This window comes from Solanum stenotomum, chromosome 2 (assembly GCF_019186545.1).
Source record: "Solanum stenotomum isolate F172 chromosome 2, ASM1918654v1, whole genome shotgun sequence".
NCBI lineage: Eukaryota > Viridiplantae > Streptophyta > Magnoliopsida > Solanales > Solanaceae > Solanum > Solanum stenotomum.
Window position 1 is genome coordinate 57,054,043 of NC_064283.1, and position 22,151 is coordinate 57,076,193.

Here is a 22,151-nt window from a genome sequence, read left to right on the forward strand (position 1 = left end):
AATTGTGATGCCTCGAGTGTGGATATACATGTCTTAAATATGATTAGTCGGGTTAGATCTTTTAAATTTCTATCCACGTATCAAAAAAAGATCCGACCCGACTAACGAGGTATAAAGCCTTTCAAAACCACAACAAAATTTCAAACTTCAACCTAAACCCCCCCTAATTACCCCGCTCTCCTCTTAACAAAAACCCGAACACTCAAAAGATACCTTTTTTCTTCATCACAAAGCAAAAAATTCAAAAACCCTAAATCCCCAAATTGAGATTTTTTTTTTTTTTTTGTGATTACCCATTAATTATCTCATCGGATGATGTCGTCGGCGGCCGCCGTCACAGATTTCCGTTCAATCAGTTCATCTGTTCAATCATCGAAAACTACCGCTGATTCCAACTCCTCCACTAGTTGTAAGCTCGATGCAGGATTTGATTGCTCGTTTTCTATGTCATCGTCGGTTCCTCAACCGAGTTCGGGTTTTCCGGGTCGATCAAGGCGGAAGCCTAGGCTCATGAAACTGAGGAAACAATCGGGTCCTCAAATTATCGACCCGAATGAATCGAGTTTTGATCGGATCGACCCGACCCCCAAGGTTAGTAGTACTGGTACTGTAAAAGGGTTTCCTAATTGTGGTAGCTTCGGGAGAAGTGACAATGTGAGCTTTGGTTTTTGTGCTGGTAAGAGTGATTCTACTTTGAATACGAATTTGGAGAGTTTAAGTACTAATAAGAGTGATGTTGCTGTGAATTCGGGGGCAATGCTGAACAAAAAAAATGGAGAATCTTTTGAGAGTGTGGAGGGAATGGGAGGCTGTAGAATTGGAAAAAATGGTAATGATGGTTTTGTTTTTGGTGCTAGGAAGAATGATTCTGGTTTGGATTCAAGTTTGGAGAATTTGGGTTTTGTTTTCGGAGCTAGCAGTACTAGTAGCCCAAAGTTTAACTGGAAGAGCAAGAACGGTGATTGGACAAATAAGAGCAGCCCGGCGTCCTATCTGAGTGTGTCTAATAAGGAGCCTGAATGTAGTGAGAGCAATGGTAATTCGAAGTCAAAAATGGAATTTGGACAGAGGAAGTCTAGTGGTAATGTAGGACAACCACAAGGTGATGAGGTCAAGAATTGCTCGAGTGAGTCTCATAAAAATGAGCAGTCTAGTACATTGCAATCAGATAAATTGAATGCTAACTTTGTATTTGGTGCTAGTAAACCTAACTTTGAATTAGAAAATGAAGTGTGTAATAAAGATGAAGCATACAGGGGACCAGAGTATCAGGGTCCAAAACTGAATGGCACATTTGTTTTTGGTTGTGGCGTCAAAGGGAAGATAAAAGTGAATGAAGATGGTAAAGTTGCTGAAGAAATGGAGAATTTTAGTAGGGAAAAGATCCTAAACCACAATGGTTGTTGGAATGCCCCAAAAAGTGACACGGGTTGTGATGGGAAGCTCAAGTTTGATTCAAGTAGTAGAAATATTGTAGACACTGACTTCCCAAAACCCCCCATTTATAAACTCTCCAATGAGATGAATTCATTGAACATTGGCCAGCCAGCACCGGTTAATGATGCTGAGAAGACCAATGGTTTGAATGAAAAGTCACGTGTCAACATTCAGAATGTATTTGTGTTTGGATTTAACCAAAGTACTTCAAATGTTCCAACTGAAAACGGTGCTTGTCATTCTTGTGATCTGCCCAAGGATGTCAGTTTAAAAGATCCTGTTAGTAGCTCTGGTTTTGATAAAGCTGATACAATTGAAGGTGAATCAAATGCTAAGAGAGCTTGTGCATCTGAAATTGTTGAAAATTTTGCTAGTTCATTAAAGGGGGGCAAGGACAAAGGGATGCCTGGAGAAACAGTGCATACAAATTCTAAGTTTGGTCTTTCGGGTGTTCAAAATAATTCATTTAGCTTCTCAGCAGGAAACTCTGGGAAAGAAAATATGCCAACAAATTTTAACAGTGAGTTTGTTGTCTCGAGTGAATTGCCACAGGATCATCCAAATAGTGACATGGAGAGGGATAATATGCCCTTTCCATTATTTACCACAGAGATTTTTGGTTCACGGCACAAAGTTGACACCCCAGAAGCACCTTCTGGCCATCAAGATGAAAAGAAAGAAGAATTCAGCTTTCCGAGCACACCATTTATACCTGGGAAGTCCTTTTCTGATTTTAGTGCATCCAATTCAAGTAAATCATTTTCTTTTACTGCTGATTTATTTTCCGGAGTGAATGAAAAATTGGGTTGTGGAACAAGTAGCAGATTGAGGGACAAAAAAGTGAAAAAGAAGAAGTCATTGAGGCAAGAAACCTTGGTACAGAGGGTAGCTGGGCAGACTGATCTTTCTAATGGAAACAGTTCCACGCACAATGATCAGTCTCCTGGATGTTGTTCACCTATGGATTTTTCACCATATCAGGATACAAATTCTTCTACTTCTGCTGATAATTTTACCAGGGCAACTGAAACCAAGGACGATGTGGCTACTAACAAAGACACTTCTGTTTTCAATGACTCTCACAAGAAATGTGGAGAAGGAAATGAGAAATTTTCTGGGACTGATTCTGGAAAGGACTCTAATACTCGGAGAGATTTTAGTTCCTATACTTCACCTTCTGCTCAAGATGGGTTATCATCCATTAGGCGTCAATATAGGAAAAAATACAAATTGAAAGTTGATAGTGGTTCAAACAGCGTAAATCACAGAAAAGTTGAGTTTTCCACTGATGCAGTTCAACATTCTTCCTTTGGTCGCAAAACTTCAGGAGACATCCCAAGCGGAGTTACATCTCATATGAGAAATAAAGTTATACATCTGTCTAAAGTGGACGAAGACCATGGGATGCTGGGGCTCACTGACCGTGAAGTCTGTGAAAAGTGGCGGATCAGGTGCTAATATCTTTCAGCTACTCTTTGGTGAATTGCTATGCATTGTCAAGATTTCCTTTGAGCTTTCGGTTTTCACTTTTGCCGCAATGATTTCATCATTATGGTTGTGTTCTGGTTTTTTCTGGAACTATCACATTCTGACATTAAGCATTATGAATTTGTCCTTCATATTTACAATGATTTTTGTCTGTATCAGGGGAAATCAAGCCTATAAGGCTGGAAATCTTTTGCAAGCTGAGGATTTGTACACTAAGGGTATCAAATCAGTCTCTGCTACAGAAATTTCAGGCTCTTGCCTGGAGCCTCTTTTGTTATGCTACAGCAACCGAGCTGCCACTCGAATGTCACTTAGAAGGATGAGGGAAGCCATCAGTGATTGTGCATCTGCAGCTGCCTTAGACCCTCACTTTCTTAAAGTAAAACTCAGAGCAGCAAAGTAAGGGTTCTACATGTGGCATCTGATGTTTATAACATGAATATTCCATATCTAACACTGATAATAGTAACTACCTTTTCATAAAAAAGACCCCAATAGAAAATGTTGAAGACATAATTAGGTAAATGTACTCTCTCTTGCAACTTAAGCTTTTATATGAGATGGTCATATACTCCAACATGAAATTAGAGCAGACAAAGGTCATGGAGTTAATCTGGTGGAATTTGTTTTGATCCTGTATGGAAAAAACAGAAATTGAGGGTTAGTGATATCATTAGGTGTCGTATTATCATCATCTGATTCAATTTCCTTATTTTAGAAAGAAATATGTTAGAGTGTTGAACCGAATGCAGTGTGTTCTTTTATAAGACTGTTATCTTTTCCTTCATGAGTGAATTGTTTGTTCACAAACTTATATATCTTGACAATCTTTGCATGCCAGTTGCTATCTGGTTCTTGGTGAAGTCGAAGAAGCAATTAAGCATTACAACATTTGCTTGGAATCAAGAATTAATTTGTGCTTGGATAGGAGAATTACAATTGAAGCAGCAGAAGGCTTGCAAAAAGCTCAGGTGACCAATTTTTGCTTTTCCCATGAAACTGATGCTCCCACCAGTCCTAGTGCTTACCTATTTCTTTGAATGGCTTATTTTTCCGATTTTTTAATAATTCAAAATGATGTTGACTATACTTCTTGTGGGATTACACGGGGTATGTTGTTGTGGGCTACTACTTGTTTATGTGGCCTTAATCTTGGCATAAATTCTTCTCATCTAATTACTCTACTTTTTCACCTATGAAAAACTTCCCTAACTGTAATTTGATTCTTACTGTCAAAACTTTTTTTTTCTTGATCAACATTTTAGTCAAACTAGGTTTAATTCAATGGGAGTATGTTTGTGGTGTTGTCAATTACTTGTTTTAGAATTGTGATGATATCTGCTTAGCGTAAATTCTTCTTCCGGAATGCCTAAATACAGATTAAGTGTTCAATAAAAAGATGCTTAATTACTAAGATTGGAAGCTATTGATAATGAGTTTTTTTTAGGCTGGTTAATTGTATTCTTCAACATTAAGGGCATGCTGGCCACCATCAAAAAGTGTCAATTACAAGCTTCCTATCAAATCTACAATTTGATCTGTATCTACTATACACAACTGTTTACACCAATAGAGTAATAATACTAAACAATTTTATTTAACTTTGTGTATGGAATTGGATCTATCTTCAAAACATCTAACATTCCTTTCCTTCCAAACAGACCACCATAAACATGATGGTATTAGCCTTCACCATCTCCTCTGACTCTTGCTGCCTCCTCTCCTAACCCATCTCTTTAACAACTCTGATGTATGTTCTGGCATTGTCCAGTTCAGACTCAAGATGCTAAGGAATAAATTCCAGATTTGCTTGGTGAAGTTACAACACAAGAATAGGCGATATTTAGTTTATCCTGTCAAATTGCACAAAAAAGCCCTCTCTATCACTAGTCAGGTGAAACATTTCACTTTTGTAGGAATGTCCCCCTTCCAGAATGAGTTCTATTGGGGTTGTGAAGCATGTGGTGGTATGTGGACGTAGTTTCAGATGATACCTTAGTATTTTGTGAGGCAGTACATGAACAAATCAAGATGCTGAGGGTGATATTTGTAATACTTGAAGCAGTATCAGGGTTGCATATTAATTGAGGGAAGAGTTGTGTTTATCCTATTAACATAGTGAATGCAATTGAAGGCCTAGCTGATATCTTAGTTGGAAAGGTTGGTGAACTCCCAACTACTTATCTAGGCATGCCTCTGGGGCCGATAGCAAATCAAAAGGAATCTGGAATGGGGTATTGGAGAAGTGTGAGAACTGAGAAGAGACTTACCAATTGGAAATGCCAATACTTGTCACTGGGAGGCAGATTGACTTTGGTTAATAGTGCTTGATGCACTCCCTTCCTATATGATGTTTGTATAATCTATGCCAGCTTGTGTGTCCAACTGCATTGATGCTCTGAGGAGGAAATTCCTATGGCAAGGTAGTGAAGATAAGAGAAAGTACCACATAGTTGAGTGGGATGAATTAATTGTGGGCAAGGAAACAGGGGGACTGAACATCAAGAACCTAAAGAAACAAAACCAAAGCTTGATGATGAAATGGTTATGGAAGTTTGCAAATGAAGATGGCATGCTCGGGAAGGATGTGATTACTGCTAAATATGGAATGAAGGACAAGTGGATGACAACAGAAGTTACAATTCCATATAAATGCACTGTATGGAGAGCCATAAGGAATCTGTGGCCAATGATACAAGCAAGAACCAGAGTGAAGTTGGGAAATGGCAGGAAGACCACCTTTTGGGATGACAAGTGGAATGGGACAGTAGGTTTGAGACAAGCACACCTTGTCATATTTTTTATTTTTTTTGAAAATGGTAATGGTCACACCTTGTCATATTTACACTATGTCAATGGCAACAAGTCACTGTAGCTAATATGTGGACTGGGGAGGGAGGGAATCTTGGCCTAAGAAGACAACTAAATGACTGGGAGATTGGAAATATGACAGAACTGCTCAACTATTTAGATGTTCACAGAAGTCTTGCTGAGGAAAATGAAGTGTTAATATGGCAGGAAGACAACAAAGGCGACTTCTCAGTCAAGTCTGCTTATAAGGCCCTTAACAGGAAAAGGAGATAGGAGAAAGAGTGGCCATGGAAGATGATATGGAAACCTAAGGTACCTTAAAAAGTTAATTGTTTCACTTGGCTTTTGGCAAGACAAGCTGTTCTAACACATGAAAACCTGAACAAGAGAGGCCATCAGTTGGCTTCTAGGGTTACTTGTGTGGAGAACAAGCTGAGACAGTCAACCATCTTTTCTTACATTGTAAATGGACAGAACAATTATGGAGAATGTTCACTAGTCTGAAGGGGATTGGGTGGGTGAAACCATGATGCATTAGAGGGGTACTTAGTAGCTGGATCAGAGATGGAAATGTTACAAAGGAGGAGGAGAGATGGAAAATTGTCCAAGCATGCATTTGGTGGTCAATCTGGAAAGAGAGAAACAATAGGAGCTTTGAAAATGTGCAGAACAGTCTACAGGATGTCAAAATGAAGTGTTTAGCTCGATTTTACTTTTGGTGTAAACATAGTTTATTAGCTCAAACTGAAGACTTCTTTGATGCTCTAGATTGTTTATAGGTAACACAAATAGACTTGAGCTTTTGATAGATTGTAATACTTTTGAAGGGGAACTGGATAAACGGAGTAATGTTACCAGTTTCCCTAAGCTACTGTGGTTATTCCATACAGATTCATTTGTTGGCACTTGGTACAAACATCAATAATTATGACACTCTATCCCATTCTTATGAATTTCACCAGTTATTGCAAAGTACTTTCGGGCATATTTGTTGGGCAAAATTTTCAGGAAGGACACACAAAGTTCTAAAGACATGTGAGCAATAGCTTTTCTTTTCTTTCTCTGATAAAAATAATTTCGTTTTTCTTTAATCCTCTAGAGGTAAATCTGCTAAAGAAAATTGACCCTCCTATAAAATAAATTTTGGTTCCTTTAGGGGTTGTTTGGTGGGGTAACAAGTTATACTGGGAATAAAGTGATGGGATTATAATATGGGGATCAAATAATAATGTGATTAATTAGTGAATAGACTTTTATTGGTAGGTGTTTGGTTCTTTTTTTTTTATAGAGGATGGTAAATTGTCAATTATATCTCCACAGGTATACTACATCAAAAAGTGTAGTCCCCCTCCAAAAGTACTAAAACTTACAACTTGAGTTCCTATTTGTACTTTTTGTTACAAATAATCTAAAACATCAAAAATATCTTTTGTTTGTGCTAATACTTCCTGTTTAGACCAAAAGTAATAAAGAGCTAAACAATTCATCTTAAACTTCTGTAAGTTGTTTTGCTTGCCCTCAAAACATCACTGATTTCTTTGTCGACCATGTATATGCTGGGACAATCTTCCATCTCTCCTCCTTTTTCTGTTGCATTGGCCACACTGTTCGGCATTTTAGAATACCTTCTATATTCCTTAGCTTCACCCATCTGACCTTCTAATTGCATGCCCATTTCCTCATATCATTCAAGGTCGGAGTCTCCTGTAATGAGTTGTAATGGGTTCTGGAATTTTCTGAGGATACATCTAATTGAGCAGATCATTATCCAATGCCGACGTTCTACCTGTGATTCTTATGTGATCAGTGATCACCTACAGTTTGAATCTGGGGCCTTCTTCGTTGCCTACTTCGCCCATCTGTTGCTGTTGAAGGCTTCTTTGAAAGAGGTTCCAAGTTGTCTTACGATGTCATTCTGTGGTTCTTGTTCTCCTGTTGGCTCATAGATAAACATTGCTATTTTGTGTGCAGTATTTTCCCAACCTCCTTTGTATGTAGATTCCGGTGTAATAATCACAGATTTGCTCTGTCCTTGAATGGAAATAAAGCTGATGTATCTACTGTTTTCATTGTATCTAAGAGAACAATAAAATTCTGAGAAGTGTTCCTTAATCTCCATCTCCTAACTACTTTCCCCTGTTCTTTTGATGCTTCAATAAATACTGAAACTAACCACTTCAAGTCTTTAATGCTAACCTTCACCCTCCCCATTGAATTCCAACTGCGCTGGACCCATTCATACCAGGTTTATGCACCATGTTTACACCAAGTGATGTCGTAAGATTTGAGTCCCGTATTGTAGAATATACTATTTCCCCCCCCATTGAAATAGTTCTGCCATAAGTTGCCGGAGTAGGCCTTCAGAAAGGAAAGTAAAATCGACGTTGGGTTAAAAGTTGACTTGTCTTGAAATCAAGTTGGTTCATTTAAAATTGCATACCCAGTGAAATCCCACAAGTGGGGTATAGGGAGGGTAGAGTGTACACAGACCTTACCTACCTTGTGGAGGTAGAGATGTTGTTTCCAGAGAACCCTCGGCTCGAGTTGAACAAATCAAAGTAGGGGAGTGAAAAGGAAAAACAACAATGAAGAAACCATAGCAACTAATAAAGAAACAATAACAACAACAAAATAGGCAATAACCGAAACACCATAAGTAATAGATGATGATAGAAATCAAAAGCAAGACACTACAGGAATAAGTTGGTTAATTTATAATATAAGATATCTGTTTGGTCAAACTGGATAAATTTGGGAAAAAATTATATTTCCAATTTTAAATATGTATTTCTTAAAAGAATTGGGATAAAATCCTAGGAGAAGGACAAATGTGTGATTTTGTTGTTTTAGTTCCAGGATTGTTATCCCACATAGAGTGCTACAAAATTAATATTATCTTGGTGAACTTCTGATTGGGTTACTTATTGGTGGCAGAAAGTATCTGAACATTTGCATCGGTGTGCCGAACTTTTGCAACAAAGAACTCCAGATGCAGCAAAAGATGCACTTGGAATTACCAATGAAGCCTTGTCTATCAGCTGCTATTCAGAAAAGTTACTTGAAATGAAAGGAGAGGCTCTTTGCAAGGTGTGTGGTAGTGCTATTATGAATTTTGAGTATCTTTTTAAACTAGGTAGCTTATAAAACATTAGAACTTATAGCAACTTGATTCTGAATTCTGTGTGTCATTACTGTAATATTCTACAGCTGCAGATGTATAATGAAGTGATTGAGCTGTGCGAAAATTCTCTTGATATTGCTGAAAAGAACTTTACTTCTGACTTCATAAACTTAAATGATGTTGATAGCAAAAGCTCCTCTTTGATGCTTTGGAGATGGCTCCTTAAGTCCAGGGCGCACTTTCATCTTGGAAAGCTTGAGATGGCCCTTGACTTAATTGAGAAACAAGAGCATTTGGTTTCTGTTGAGAAAAGGTAAACCTGAACTTTCAAGAAGCATGTTCAACTCTCTTCCTCCTCTTCTTTATTTCAGGAATGATATTGAGTAATTTGCTCAACCTTTCTGTAGATCTGGAAACATGACCCAGGAATCATCATCTCCTCTAGCAGCCACTATCCGTGAACTTTTGCATCGCAAGGTATTTTACCTGTTGTTTTAGGGTTTATCTCAGTATAATTTGGTATTGGGTTGACCAAAATTATTGACTATGTTTCCTCGTCTTTTCGGTTGTAGAATTCCACTGGTTCTTGTTAGTGTTTTTTTTCAGTTTGATTCTGCTTCAACTAGCTTTTCTAAGTAGTTTATTGTTTTTCTCTCTAATACAGAAAGCCGGAAATGAGGCATTTAAATCTGGCAAATATATGGAAGCTATTGAACATTATACTGCTGCTATATCCAGCAGTGTTGAGTCGCGCCCTTTTGCAGCTATCTGTTTCTGCAATCGAGCTGCTGCTCACCAAGCTCTTGGTCAAATTGTTGATGCCATTGCAGATTGCAGTCTTGCCATTGCTCTTGACAAGAACTACACAAAGGTTTGTTTGCAAACATGCTCTAAGCAGACTTTCAGTTTTCTCTTTCTAACTATCTTCAATAACCTGAAGTTCCCTTTCTTTTTAAAAATGAAACCTCAAATAAGGTGTCAGTAAGTATATTGTGAACGGGAACTTAATAGATCTGGATAGTTTTACAATCTGTTAAGCCGTAATGCAGCAGGAAGAGTAACAATGCAAATCTTGAGGCCTTTGCTATGTTTCCATGTCTATTAGACATTTTATTGGAGTTAGCAGTGATCACTCCTACAAAGGAGTAAGTATTAGGATTAGACAATGAATACTAGCTTCAGCAACTTTCTCTGTTCCAGCATGTGTGTGTTGGGTTCTATGGAGAGTAAGGAATTCTAGGTGTTTGTACGGCAAAACAATCACTGTGCATGAGATGAAATATCAAGTGTGTGTATATGCCTGCTTTTTTGGTGTAAACTCCAGTATCTATATGAGATACACAAACTAATAGACGTCATTAACTTGTTTCCTGAGTAGGTTCTTTTGTATAGAGGTTATCCCCTTTTTCTGTTATTTTAGCATTTGGGGTCTGCCCAACCTTGTACTTCCCGACCACCTTCTTGGTGTCTGATTTTATCCTATTTATAAAATCTCTTGTTTACTGATAAAATAAATTATTTTTTTGAATCACCTCCCCAATTTTAATTTGAAAGGAAAATAATAGGAACATAAGATTTCAGGTGCTGTCAGGTTTCTGTATTCCAAAAAGCCAGCTTTGTTCTCCCCTTCCAAAATCACCAAAAGTCATTTCTAAAAAGTAGTAGTTGACTGTATGCCGACTCTCTACATCACTTCCCAACTGCTAACATGCTTAAAAGAAAAATATTTTACTGCTACAGTTAGCTGACTGTTTGAAAGGGTGCTCCGTAGATTGTTTCCTTGTGTGCTGGAGAATTAAGCTCAAAAGGCCATACCTGGATTGGAACGCATATTCTCTCTTCCTCCTTTTTTCCTCCTGAAAATTCTCAACTCTAAAGGAGAAGTAGAAAAAGAGGACAGCATTATATTTTAGATTTTATTCAAGAATTTTCTTTTAATGTTGATTTTCTTCTACGGATTTTCCATAGGGTAGAAAATGAGAGAGATGGGTTAACTCATTTATCCTGTGGCGAGTTTCAGAAAAGCACTCTGAGATTGTGATTTCCATCTGGCGAATTAAAATATATACTATTATTATTCTCTATTAATAATTTCCTAATCCTTATCTTTAGTAAGTCATGTAATATCATTTTTGTCATGTTATTTTCACCTTTTAAAAAAAATATATGAATCTATGTTTTAAAAGAAACAGCCTAAGTTCTCAGCCTCTGCATCCGCAGGGCTTAGAATAAAAACAGTTTATTGCATCTCCACTATTTTTTATGAATTTATTGTATCTCCACTATTTAAACACTGGATCAACATATACAGCAGAAGCGGGAAAATAGAACACAAAACAGTAGAAGATTTCTTCAAGATATTTAACGTTTTCAGTTGGGTTGACATGCACCATCACTTTGTGGAAAATAACTTGTAAAATNCATCGCCGGAGCCGGAAATTGATTTTCTCTTCTTTCTTCTATTCTCTGTACTTTTTCAAGCTTTGTCCTTTTTACATCGCCGGAAACTGATTTTTTCTTCCCTAAATCTTTTCTCGGCTTCGGTCAAAGTGTCCGGATCGAATTGACCGAATCCGACACGCACCCCGCACCCGCACCCGCACCAGTGTCGCGTCGAGACGGGTTCGCCTACAAATATGAAGAGTCCGCGCAACATAGCACTGGATCAACATATACAGCAGAAGCGGGAAAATAGAACACAAAACGGTAGAAGATTTCTTCAAGATATTTAATGTTTTCAGTTGGGTTGACATGCACCATCACTTTGTGGAAAATAACTTGTAAAATGTAGAAATGGTGATATTTGCTGATGTTGTGGTGTCAGTTGAGATTTTATGTCCTCCCAGTTGTCGTTTATGGTGGATGCTCTACTATCGATTTACATCACAAATTTGGTGTTGATATTGCTATAGGGAGCTGCTGCTTGAGATTGTAACATTAATTATGCTGTCCATACAGTCATGGCCATCCTAGTTATTTTGTGTCTGAAGTGGACTTATACCTGATCTGCTCGGTCTTCTAAATTTGATAGGCTGTTTCAAGGAGGGCTACCTTACATGAGATGATTAGAGACTATGGGCATGCTGTAAATGATCTTGAGAGGCTCATATCCCTTCAGGAAGCTCAATCTCAAGAAAGGACTCGACAATCTGAGGTGCTGGATAAGTCAAATGGAAGCAGTGCTAAAGAAGCAAAACGAACTCGTCGGCAGCTTTCGTCAATTCAGGAGAAGGCTAAAAGAGCAACACCATTGGATCTTTATCTTATTTTGTAAGTTCAAATCTCATTCCAATTACCATTGAATTTCTTCATAGATATGATTTTGATAAACCGAAAAACTTTTCAATGAGAATAAATGAATTGAATGTGACTGTATGAGGCTTGCCATTCTTTACTGTTATTCGGCATTCTATCTTTTCCAAGACAAATGTCCTTGTTTCTTCACTGTCCCTGCATTACATAGCACTTCCCAATGGAAGTTTCAGTTGATTGTATGTAGAAACGTATATTATCTCCTGTTTCTTATACTTTTATAATATTCTTCCTTTGTCTCGTATATTGTGCACTTTTTCAGGTCTAATATTAGCCAAATTTTAAGTGTAATCTTGCATGATTCATTATAATAGTGGTGTTTTTACTATTGTACGAATCCAATCCCATACAGTGGTGATCAGAAGAAGGAATGTTGTGATAACCTTTATCAAAAAAGAAGGAACATTGCTGTTGGTTTTAAAAGAGAAGAAATTGCAGGAAAAGAATAAAAATGTTAAAGGAATAAAAACAAGAAAGAAAGCTTATGAATTTACGTTGAAAGATTAAATTATTTTCAGTGTCTATGAATACAATTTATAATAAAATAAATAATTTCTAAACCTAAAATTAAGCAAAAAGATCTGCTGAAAATTGCCAAACTCGTAAGGTCAATAAAATACTCTTTATTCAAAATTCAAATAGAATTAACTCCTAATTAAAAGAGCTAACTAGTTGACTAGGTCTATTTTAATAAAACTACTGCAGTAAAAATGTTACAATTCTAAAGCAAATATTCAACAGTTGTGATAAACATTTTTGTGATGGTCGTAAAGATGCTATTTTATGCAATAAGAAACAGACCTTTGTCCCATAGAGCAAATACCTACTGACTACCTGCATGTTTGTATCTAGTCTGAAAATGCATGTTCTGCTTTATATGGTTGGTGCCGTACATCTCTGATACAAAGTGTGCATTACTTCTTGCATTTGATGTAGTATTAGTGTATTACCTCAGTTTCTGTGAAGAAATTTCCTCTGTTAAAAATTGACTATTTGAAGTTGAAAAACTGGTTGTTCTACATTGAAATCTACCAGATTCACGTGGTCAATGTTTCTGACCTGAAGACCTTGCATCTGGTAGATGATACTCCAGTGTTGTATAGCTAGAGCCAGTGTATACCTCTTGTAATATTTGCTCCCTGAAAATTTGTGAAATATTCTTATGCATTTGATATATTGGTGACCTTATATTCTCTTTCGCAGGGGAATCAAGTCATCTGATACAGAATCTGACATCAAGAAGGCATATAGGAAAGCAGCCCTCAGACATCATCCTGACAAGGTCTAAGTCGCAAGCCTTTTAGAGTTCAGAAGTTGAATTAATAGTTGATACTGATAGTGTACTCATTAATCATTATATTGTTTATGTAGGCGGGTCAAATTTTGGCAAGGAGTGATGCATTGGATGATGGAGGGTTGTGGAAAGAGATCTCTGATACTGTCCGCAATGATGCTGATAGGCTGTTCAAGTTGATTGGAGAAGCGTATGCAGTTCTCTCAAATTCCGACAAGGTACACTAACACATGATTAATTTTTCATCCTTTCTGCTCAAACAATTGATCATATGCTTCTCCAGCACTGTCATCTTAATAATTTTTGCAAGCTGCATGTGTATGTCATACAGATTTACACTTTAACATCCAGTAGAATATTCTTGATGATTATGATTTATGTTGTAAAAAAGAGAGAATCTATGAAAATGTTCTGTAAAATATTCAACAGGATCGTTAACTGTTAAGGGAACTTACTGCATTGCCAAAGCTCCTAAGTGAAGCCAACATCTTGTTCCGGAAGTCTTTCCATATTAGTTCCAGCTGTGTGTTTGCCTTACATACTTCATGCACCATCAATCGTAAGTTTGATATCATTGGTCCAAGTCATCTACTTGTGAAGTTAGCACTTCACTTTTCCTAGTGAACATTTGGTGATAGCTTTCTTGTCAACTTATTTTATGTCAATTGACTTACCATGTCAACAATTAACTTTTTGGTGTCTTTTTCATCATCAAATTGCTGCTCAGCTCCATATATGACCAGTGATATGGACAGCATGCTTGTCTATATTAGCGGTCTAGTCAAACTGGACAGCATGCATGTGGGTAAATTCAAATTCAATTGTATCACATGTATTCATGGTAGCACCAATGACGAATTTTCATGGCAATGCCAAGTCAATTTTAGTTGCAACTGCTATGGCTCATTTTTTAGATGATTGGTTTTGGATTACAGTCCGGACATCATTCTTGGGAAAACTTCCATCTCATTGATGTACAATTCTAGTTCAAATATTTCCGTTGTAGAGTCTCTTTCTTGTACAAGATTCTTTTTGGTCTTGTTAGTGTGACTCGTCCAATAGTCCCTCCCTTCTGCATGATCTACTTGTACTTTTCAGGAGTTGAAGAATATCAAAATTCAAAAGTTTAATTGAATTAATAGTTGAAATTGTGGTGGTGGGGAATAAAAATGTCACACGAAATTCATTATACGAGTATGTAAGGCCATTCTAGGAAAGATGTAAATGAAATTGGGAAAGAGTTTATTGTTTCTCGTGTGTAGGTAAGTTACTAACCTTGGTATTATTTCTGTGTTGCAGCGTGCAAAACATGATTTAGAAGAAGAAACAAGGGATGTTCAAAGGGAAAGTGCGAGAAACAGCGGTTCTTGCAGACCTTCTGATACTTATTCTTCTCCATTTGAGAGGACGAACTGGTCTAGAAGACAATCTAACTTTTACAGTTCTCCATTTGGTAAAAGTAGTAGTAGGCACTATGGACAAGAGTATTGGAGAACCTATGGAGAATCACATCCCAGATGGTAAAAGGTATGCAGCATGCATCTTCTGTAGTGCCTAGCAGCCCTGATGATGAGATCGTGGCTATGGAGAAAGAATTAGATTAGATGGTTCTATTTCTCAATCCGCTCGTATGAAACCAAGGTGGAAAAGATTGAAGATGAAGGATTCCTCGAAAAGAGTTAAGGATTAGTAATCCTTTTTAGAAATCAAATGGTGGATTCAGTCTTTAAGCTATGTCGTCACCGATTGGTGGGTGACCTGATCCTGCTAAACAAGACACAAATTCTATCTTAATGACCGGTTTGCCCCTGGACATTCTGCCAAGTTACATTTTTTTCCCCCAAAGATGAAGCTTTTATTAGTTTGGCAGCTGTTGGAAAAATTTAACCAAAAAAAAGAGGTTTTATTTTTGCCTTTACCTTGGAGTTTTGACGGATAAATTGTAAATTAGTCGAGATGTGTCAGCATATAAAAGGAATAAGATCAAATTTTGCTATGTATATATGGAAGTGGTTTTATATTTTTGGTAAATAAGGATATTACAAGATTGATTACATTGGTACACGGATTGGGAGTCATCTTCTAGGGTAGTAGTGTTGACAAAATGTGAGTTAGGTGAAGAGGCATCTTTAGCTAAACTATCCGCTACTCCTTTGTTTTCCCTGTATCTGTGCCTGAATTATTAAAGTTGACGTGCCATATAGAACGTCAACTATAAATATTGACATTTTGTTTTGTATGCGTCATTTGAGTAACCCACGTTATAATTAAAATATTAGTGTGGCAAATTTGTGAAAATATCCAATTTCAGGACCTATATTCTTCACTTCCCTAATAGCTTGTTTCGAAGGTGTTTACACTTATTTTTTCATAATTATACTATCTCTTTGATAAATAAACTCTGAATAAATTGCCATATCTACATGCCATATATTAATAATAATAATAATAATATGGCAAATGATGTTTTCTTGAGCCTTTTTTCCTCGTGCCTTTTTATTCGTCTCGAGTAGTGTGTCGGGGATGTCTATATTAACTTATGTAATTTCTGAATATAAATAGTCATATATATATACCTAGGGTGGCGTCACCACAAGCTAGAATTCCCTTTAAATTTATTTATTTTCAAAACTAGTCTTTCCCTTTCATGAAACGTTGTGAATTTTATGAAGAGTTGCGACTTCTATGAAAAATTGTAACTTTTATGAAAGGTTATGACCTTTCCGAAAGGTTGTAACTTTTCCAAAGAGTTGTGATCTTTTCGATAAGGCACAATAAACATTTGTTCACACTACCCTTTGTTGTCTATAAATATAGAGATTTTCTGCCATTATTATTTGTAGATTTTTTCCCATTGTAGGGTAGTCGAATTCAAATACATTAATTAAGCTTCTTATGAGGATTGTTTCATTCCTCAAAGTTTTCTTTCTCCTATTTCATGGAGCTTAATCTTTACTATAAGTCATAAGTCATAGTGATCATGTAATTATGACAATTTATTTTTGTTATTTTGGTGACTTTTTTTTTTAACTCTGTTTAAAATTTTAGCAAAGATGATTGAAAATTAATCTTTTCTTTTGTCCCTTTCTACAGGTTTCTTCGTATAAATAAAGAAAATTGATTTTGATTGCAATGCGACATTACTACTCTTGCACCTTTCATTCCACAACTCATAACGTTGTTGAAATGGTTGAATTCATTACATTTGGTTCTTTAGTAAACAAAACTTTTATTTTTGCCACTATTATTTCTATGTATTTTTTTCTATAGGAGAGTCGAATTCAAATAAATTAATTAAACTTCTTATGAAGTGTGTTTCTTTCCTCAAAGTTTTTTTCCTCATATTTCATGAAGCTTAATTAGTGATTCATGTATCTATTGCAATTTCTATTTGCTATTTTGGTGATTTTTTTTTAACTTTGTTAAAAATTTCAGTGGGGATATTTGAAAATTTATCTTTTCTTTTGTTCCGTTCTACAGGTTTTTTCATATACCTTTTGGGAAAATTGCTTGTGGGTTGTGCTATATTTGATTGCACACAACAAATATGTGATTGTTTGTTAAAAGAGCCAAACATAGTGCACTCTTGCTTGCCACAATTAGTATATTATTTTGATTATTTTTTCTTAGGTACAAACAATTCATATGTCTTTGCACTCTTCCTAGAATATTAGTATAGACACAATTAGTCCACTTCTTTTGTCGCAAGTTAAGTAATTTATCATATTTCTTCGTCTCTTCTTTTTGGGCATAATAAGAGATCCAGTTTTATTGAAACTAACAAATGTCCAAAATACACTATAACAAAAATAATTTTTATCGACAATAAATATGCACATTAACGAAGTGTGCTAGAGCCTTTACCGGCATTAATTAATTGTCATTAGATTCAATGTTGCTGTAAACTTCAGGGACATTTATAGAGAGTAGCAAATGCCTCTAAAAATACATATTTAGCGACAATTACACTATTAATTGTCGTTAAAAATCATTTTTACTGTAGTAATAACTCTTTATTTCGATAAAGTTTTTTGTTTAATTTTATTAAGAAGTGACATCTCTTTCTTTTGGATTATTTCAATTAAATTGTGAACTGTAAACTTAGATACAACCCGATAGACTATCATTTTGAAAAATATGTTAAGCAACATGTCTTTTTCTTCTTGATTGCTAGGAAAGTAAGGTTGTCTTTATTATTATTTGTGGATATTTGTGAGTTCAAGTGCTCACAAAATTATGCTGTGAGATTTTAATATGTTATGTGTCGAAATTTTGGTTTAGAATATCCAGTTGTGAACAATTTCATTCAGATGCCACTTATTGCTTGGTTGATAATTGTATTAATTCTTTGTATCTGCATACTATAACCATAACAACAACTATGGTTCAATTCCAAATAAGTTGGGGCCGGTGATATGAAACATAAGCAATAGTAATGACTATTCTAAGACAATGAGGAAAAACATTTATGATACTAATAATTTTAGGGCTATTTTTAACATATACATGATACGTCATACTATAATAAAACCAGATTGATGGATGTTCTTGTAAGGAGCTGAAGGTCTTCCATTTGAGTTTATTTAATTATGTTCTTGTATGGACGTGATGTTCCACTTTACTTGGGAGTATTGTTGTTCGAGGCTTTTTGGTCTCTTCTTTAACGTCTGATATTGCTTTCTTTATAACTTTTTAGAATTTAGAAAATTTCATTCATAGACTTCTTTCTTATACTTTCATATACCTTTTGGGAAAATTGCTTGTGAGTTGTGCTATATTTGATAGCACACAACAAATATGTGATTGTTTGTTAAAAGAACCAAACAGTTTGCTCTCTTGCTTGCCACAATTAGTATATTATTTTGATTATTTTTTCTTAGGTACAAACAATTTGTATGTCTTTGCACTCTTCCTAGAATATTAGTATAGACACAATTAGTCCACTTCTTTTGTCGCAAGTTAAGTAATTTATCATATTTCTTCGTCTCTTCTTTTTGGGCATAATAAGAGATCCAGTTTTATTGAAACTAACAAATGTCCAAAATACACTATAACAAAAATAATTTTTATCGACAATAAATATGCACACTAACGAAGTGTGCTAGAGCTAGGCCTGGTAGGGGGACCGGGTCGGCCCGCGATCGGTTCGAGAACTGTCTTGCCGGACCCGGTCCCGTCGATTCTCGAGGGATGGGGGGATCACGGGTTAGGGGACCGGAACCGGCCGGTTCACCATTTGGTCCCGGTCGACCCGGCCCGGCTGAACCGACCAGTTTTGCGGGATCCTGATTTGTTTATGTTTTTTTTTTAATTGTATCTGTTGCCAACCGTTGGGGCAACGACTAGTGCCCCCCCCCCCCAACGGATTTATTTCACTTTTTTACTTTCCCAGCACCCCCTACTTTTAATATTTTAATTTAAACCCTCAAGTTATCATAAATACACTTTAACCCATTTTTAATATTATAAATACCCCTCCATCCCTTATTATTTTTTACAAAATCATCTATTCTCTCATCTATTTCTATATCCTCTCAATCCTAAGTCTTAATTTTTTATTCCATTTAAGTCTCATATTATTATAATACATATATTTCAATTCTAAATTTTTATATTATATCATAATATATATTATTCTCATATTTGCTATCAAGTATTGGAGTTCCAAACTACAAGCTTCAAGAATCGGTTATAACGTCTGCTATTAACGCAGACGTTTGGTACATTCGTTTCATAATATTTATATTTTATTTTTCGTCATTAATTTTTGTGTTATTATTATTTTTATATTACACTTTACATATAATTAAATATGAGTTCTAGCAAAAAAGATACGGGTAAAGGAAAAGAGAAAGAACCAAGTGGCATTAGTAAATTATTTAATTTTAATAAAAATAGTAGTAAGGAAAAAAATAAGAGTAAATGTGGTGGTACTTCTTCTAAATTAATGTCTAGAGTTAGATTTAATACAAATGATTCTACTTATGTTGATGATACTTCTTATGATATTGATTCAAATGTTCAACTCGATCATGAAATTTTACAACAAATTTATGGTGATATTAATCCTTATCTTGATGAAAATTCAGGTGAAGAAGTAGAAGTTGGTTCGGGAGAAGAGGAATTAGAAGATACACCTACTAGTCTGGTGACAGAAGTTCCAAATGAAACTACAAATTCAAAGGAGCAAAATTGTGGACGTCCACCCCTTATACCTCCTACAAGGGAAAAGGTGAAGTATCAACGCCCTAAAACTTCTGTTGCGTGGCAATTTATGACTTTAGATAAGGAAAACTCTATTGCTATTTGTAATAAGTGTAAGCAACCTTTTAAACATAAACAAGGTGGAGGTTAAGGTGGGACGGAGGGCTTAAATAGACATTTGTTATCTTGTGTGATGATTCAATATAAAGAAGCTAAATCATTAGCAGATAGAAAAAAAGGAATTCCAGTTAATGATTTTGATATTAATGTTAATGAATCGGTAGGGGCTTCTATCATGGTTCAAGGAACATTAAATCCTTCTAACCCCGGTGGTCCACTAATACAACGTAAATATAATAAGGAAAGAGATCGCAAAAATTTAGCTAAAATGGTTTCTGTTTGTGGTTTGCCTTATAATTTTCCTTCACATCCCGATTTTATTGAATATATTCAACAAACTTATAATCCTACTTATAGAGGTTTTTCAAGAAATACTGTTAAATATGATGTTTTTGTATATCAAGGTAAATATTGTCAATATCTTCGTTGTATATTTAGCATATTAGATTGTAGAGTGTCTATAACTTCGAACATGGGTCGTAGTGTTAATGGATGTGATTATTAACTATTACAGCACATTGGATTGATCATAACTGGAATTTGCAAAAAAGAATCTTAAGTTATAAAGAATGTGTAGAGAAAAAAATGGGTGCATATTTAGCTTCAAATATTTTGAGTGTTCTAGATTATTACATGTTTATAGATAAAGTAATGCCTGTCGCATTAGATGATGCATCTAATAATACAAACGCTGGCAGTATGTTAAAAACTAGATTATGTCTAATTGATGTTAATTCTTTTCATGTTAGATGTGTTGCACATACATTAAATTTAGTTATACAAGATGGTATTTCATTATTTAAATGTGGTTGTATGAAAATTGAATATGTTGTTGCCTAGATTTTTTATGCTTATAGAGTTGCTAGAATTAGGGAATTTAATGAGCGTTGTGTACTATGTGATTTGTCACCAAGAAAAATTCCAAGACATATTAAAACAAAGTGGAATTCTTTTACGAAATGTTTTTAATTGCTTACGAATATAAATGACCCATACAAATGGTGTTTAATGCTCATAATGCTGACCTATTAGAGAGAATTTGTGAAGAAGATTGGGAAGAAACTAATGAATATTAGAATTTTTAAGACTTTTTTATGATGCTACAATCATGTTTTTTGGAATTTATTATCCTACTATTTCATCAGTATTAATAAATATTTGTGTTATTTCAATTCAATTTTCTAAATACAAAAAAAATGAAAAATTTAGAGTTGCAATTGAAGGTATGATTGAAAAATTTTAAAAATATTTTTTTCCTATTCCTCAAATTTTTTTAACTGCTACTTTACTTCATCCTGACTATAAATTACGAGGTGTGCAGGGACTTGTTGACACTTTTATGATACTTTAGAAATTTTACTGGAAAAAAATCCAACTTGTGAAATATGTAAGTCTAGCATAAAAGTAGAAGCAAAAGTTTTGTATGAAAAATATAGAACTATAGGAAATACTCAATGAGAAGTTGGTCAAACTTCTAATCCTAAAGTAAAGCTCGAATTTCAAGTTATATGCGAGGTTTTCTTGGTCTTAATTCTACTAACCGTGATGATTTTGAAGAATATCTTAATCAATCTTTAGAAACAATGGAAGACGGAGATGGCAATGAAGATTTATTAGCATGGTGGAGGAGGCAGAGCGTTGCATTTTCAATTTTGAGCAAAATGGTCCGTGATGTTCTAGCTATTCAAGCTTCATCAGTTGCATCAGAGGCTGCTTTTAGTGCGGCAAGGTTTCAACTTGGTGATCATAGACATTCATTGGCGGAAGAAAGTTTGGAAACATCATTTTTATTTAGAGACTGGGTCAACGCCGAGAGGAGGACTCATAATTTGCCAAGGTTAAGTTCCAAACAAGAAGCTTGGATTAATGCGGTAATTGGATCTAGTGATAATGAATTAGAGTCACAAGAGTTTCTAGCAAGTTTGCCAACACCGCAGGATGTTACCGTCAATATGATGCGACAATTAAAATTGAATTTTAAAGGAGAATACAATAGATTACATCCGAGAACTAATTGAAACAGAACCCTTCCTAGAAGGTGGCTGCGTAAATTAGTTACTCATCTAATATTTGTAACAAATATTAGTTTTACATATGAGAATTTATTGAAACAGAACCCTTCCTAGATGGTGGCTGCGTAGATTAGTTACTCCACTAATATTTGTAAATTGTAACTTCTAAGTTCTAAGTTGCAATTAGATTTTATTGAATAAATTTGAAGGCTTTATTCAAGTCTTTTTTATATAACTATTGTCTTGCATTTTAATTTTAATTTTAAAATACTTAATTTAAAAATTGAAATTTGACATTTGAAATTTCAAGTTAAAGTCGTTTAAAATATTTAAAATACAAATTTGAACTTCT

The 22,151-nt window shown here is 35.3% G+C and overlaps 1 protein-coding gene across 3 annotated transcripts; it reads left to right on the forward strand.

Moving 5' to 3' along the window:
• Window positions 1-253: 253 nt before the first annotated feature.
• LOC125856681 (uncharacterized) lies at window positions 254-15,336 on the forward strand. Of its 3 annotated transcripts, none has more exons than XM_049536284.1 (12): window positions 254-2,888; window positions 3,085-3,324; window positions 3,767-3,896; window positions 8,671-8,823; window positions 8,944-8,993; window positions 9,033-9,170; window positions 9,265-9,334; window positions 9,522-9,728; window positions 11,889-12,127; window positions 13,373-13,451; window positions 13,541-13,681; window positions 14,763-15,336. In XM_049536284.1, exons 1-12 carry the CDS (start codon window positions 313-315, stop codon window positions 14,985-14,987), a joined length of 4,248 nt encoding a protein of 1,415 aa, XP_049392241.1. In that variant the 5' UTR covers window positions 254-312; the 3' UTR covers window positions 14,988-15,336. The 3 variants fall into 3 exon arrangements, with proteins under 3 accessions (XP_049392241.1, XP_049392240.1, XP_049392239.1); XM_049536283.1 differs by having other exon boundaries at window positions 256-2,888; window positions 8,944-9,170; window positions 14,763-14,990; window positions 15,105-15,336; XM_049536282.1 differs by having other exon boundaries at window positions 256-2,888; window positions 8,944-9,170.
• The last annotated feature ends 6,815 nt before the right edge of the window (window positions 15,337-22,151 follow it).

Coding starts and splice junctions, on each gene's coding strand:
- LOC125856681 (XM_049536282.1), top strand. CDS start 313: ATGATGTCGTCGGCGGCCGCCGTCACAGATTTCCGTTCAATCAGTTCA. Junction 8,824..8,943: donor AAGGAGAGGCTCTTTGCAAG/GTGTGTGGTAGT, acceptor AATATTCTACAG/CTGCAGATGTATAATGAAGT. Junction 12,128..13,372: donor TTGGATCTTTATCTTATTTT/GTAAGTTCAAAT, acceptor TCTCTTTCGCAG/GGGAATCAAGTCATCTGATA.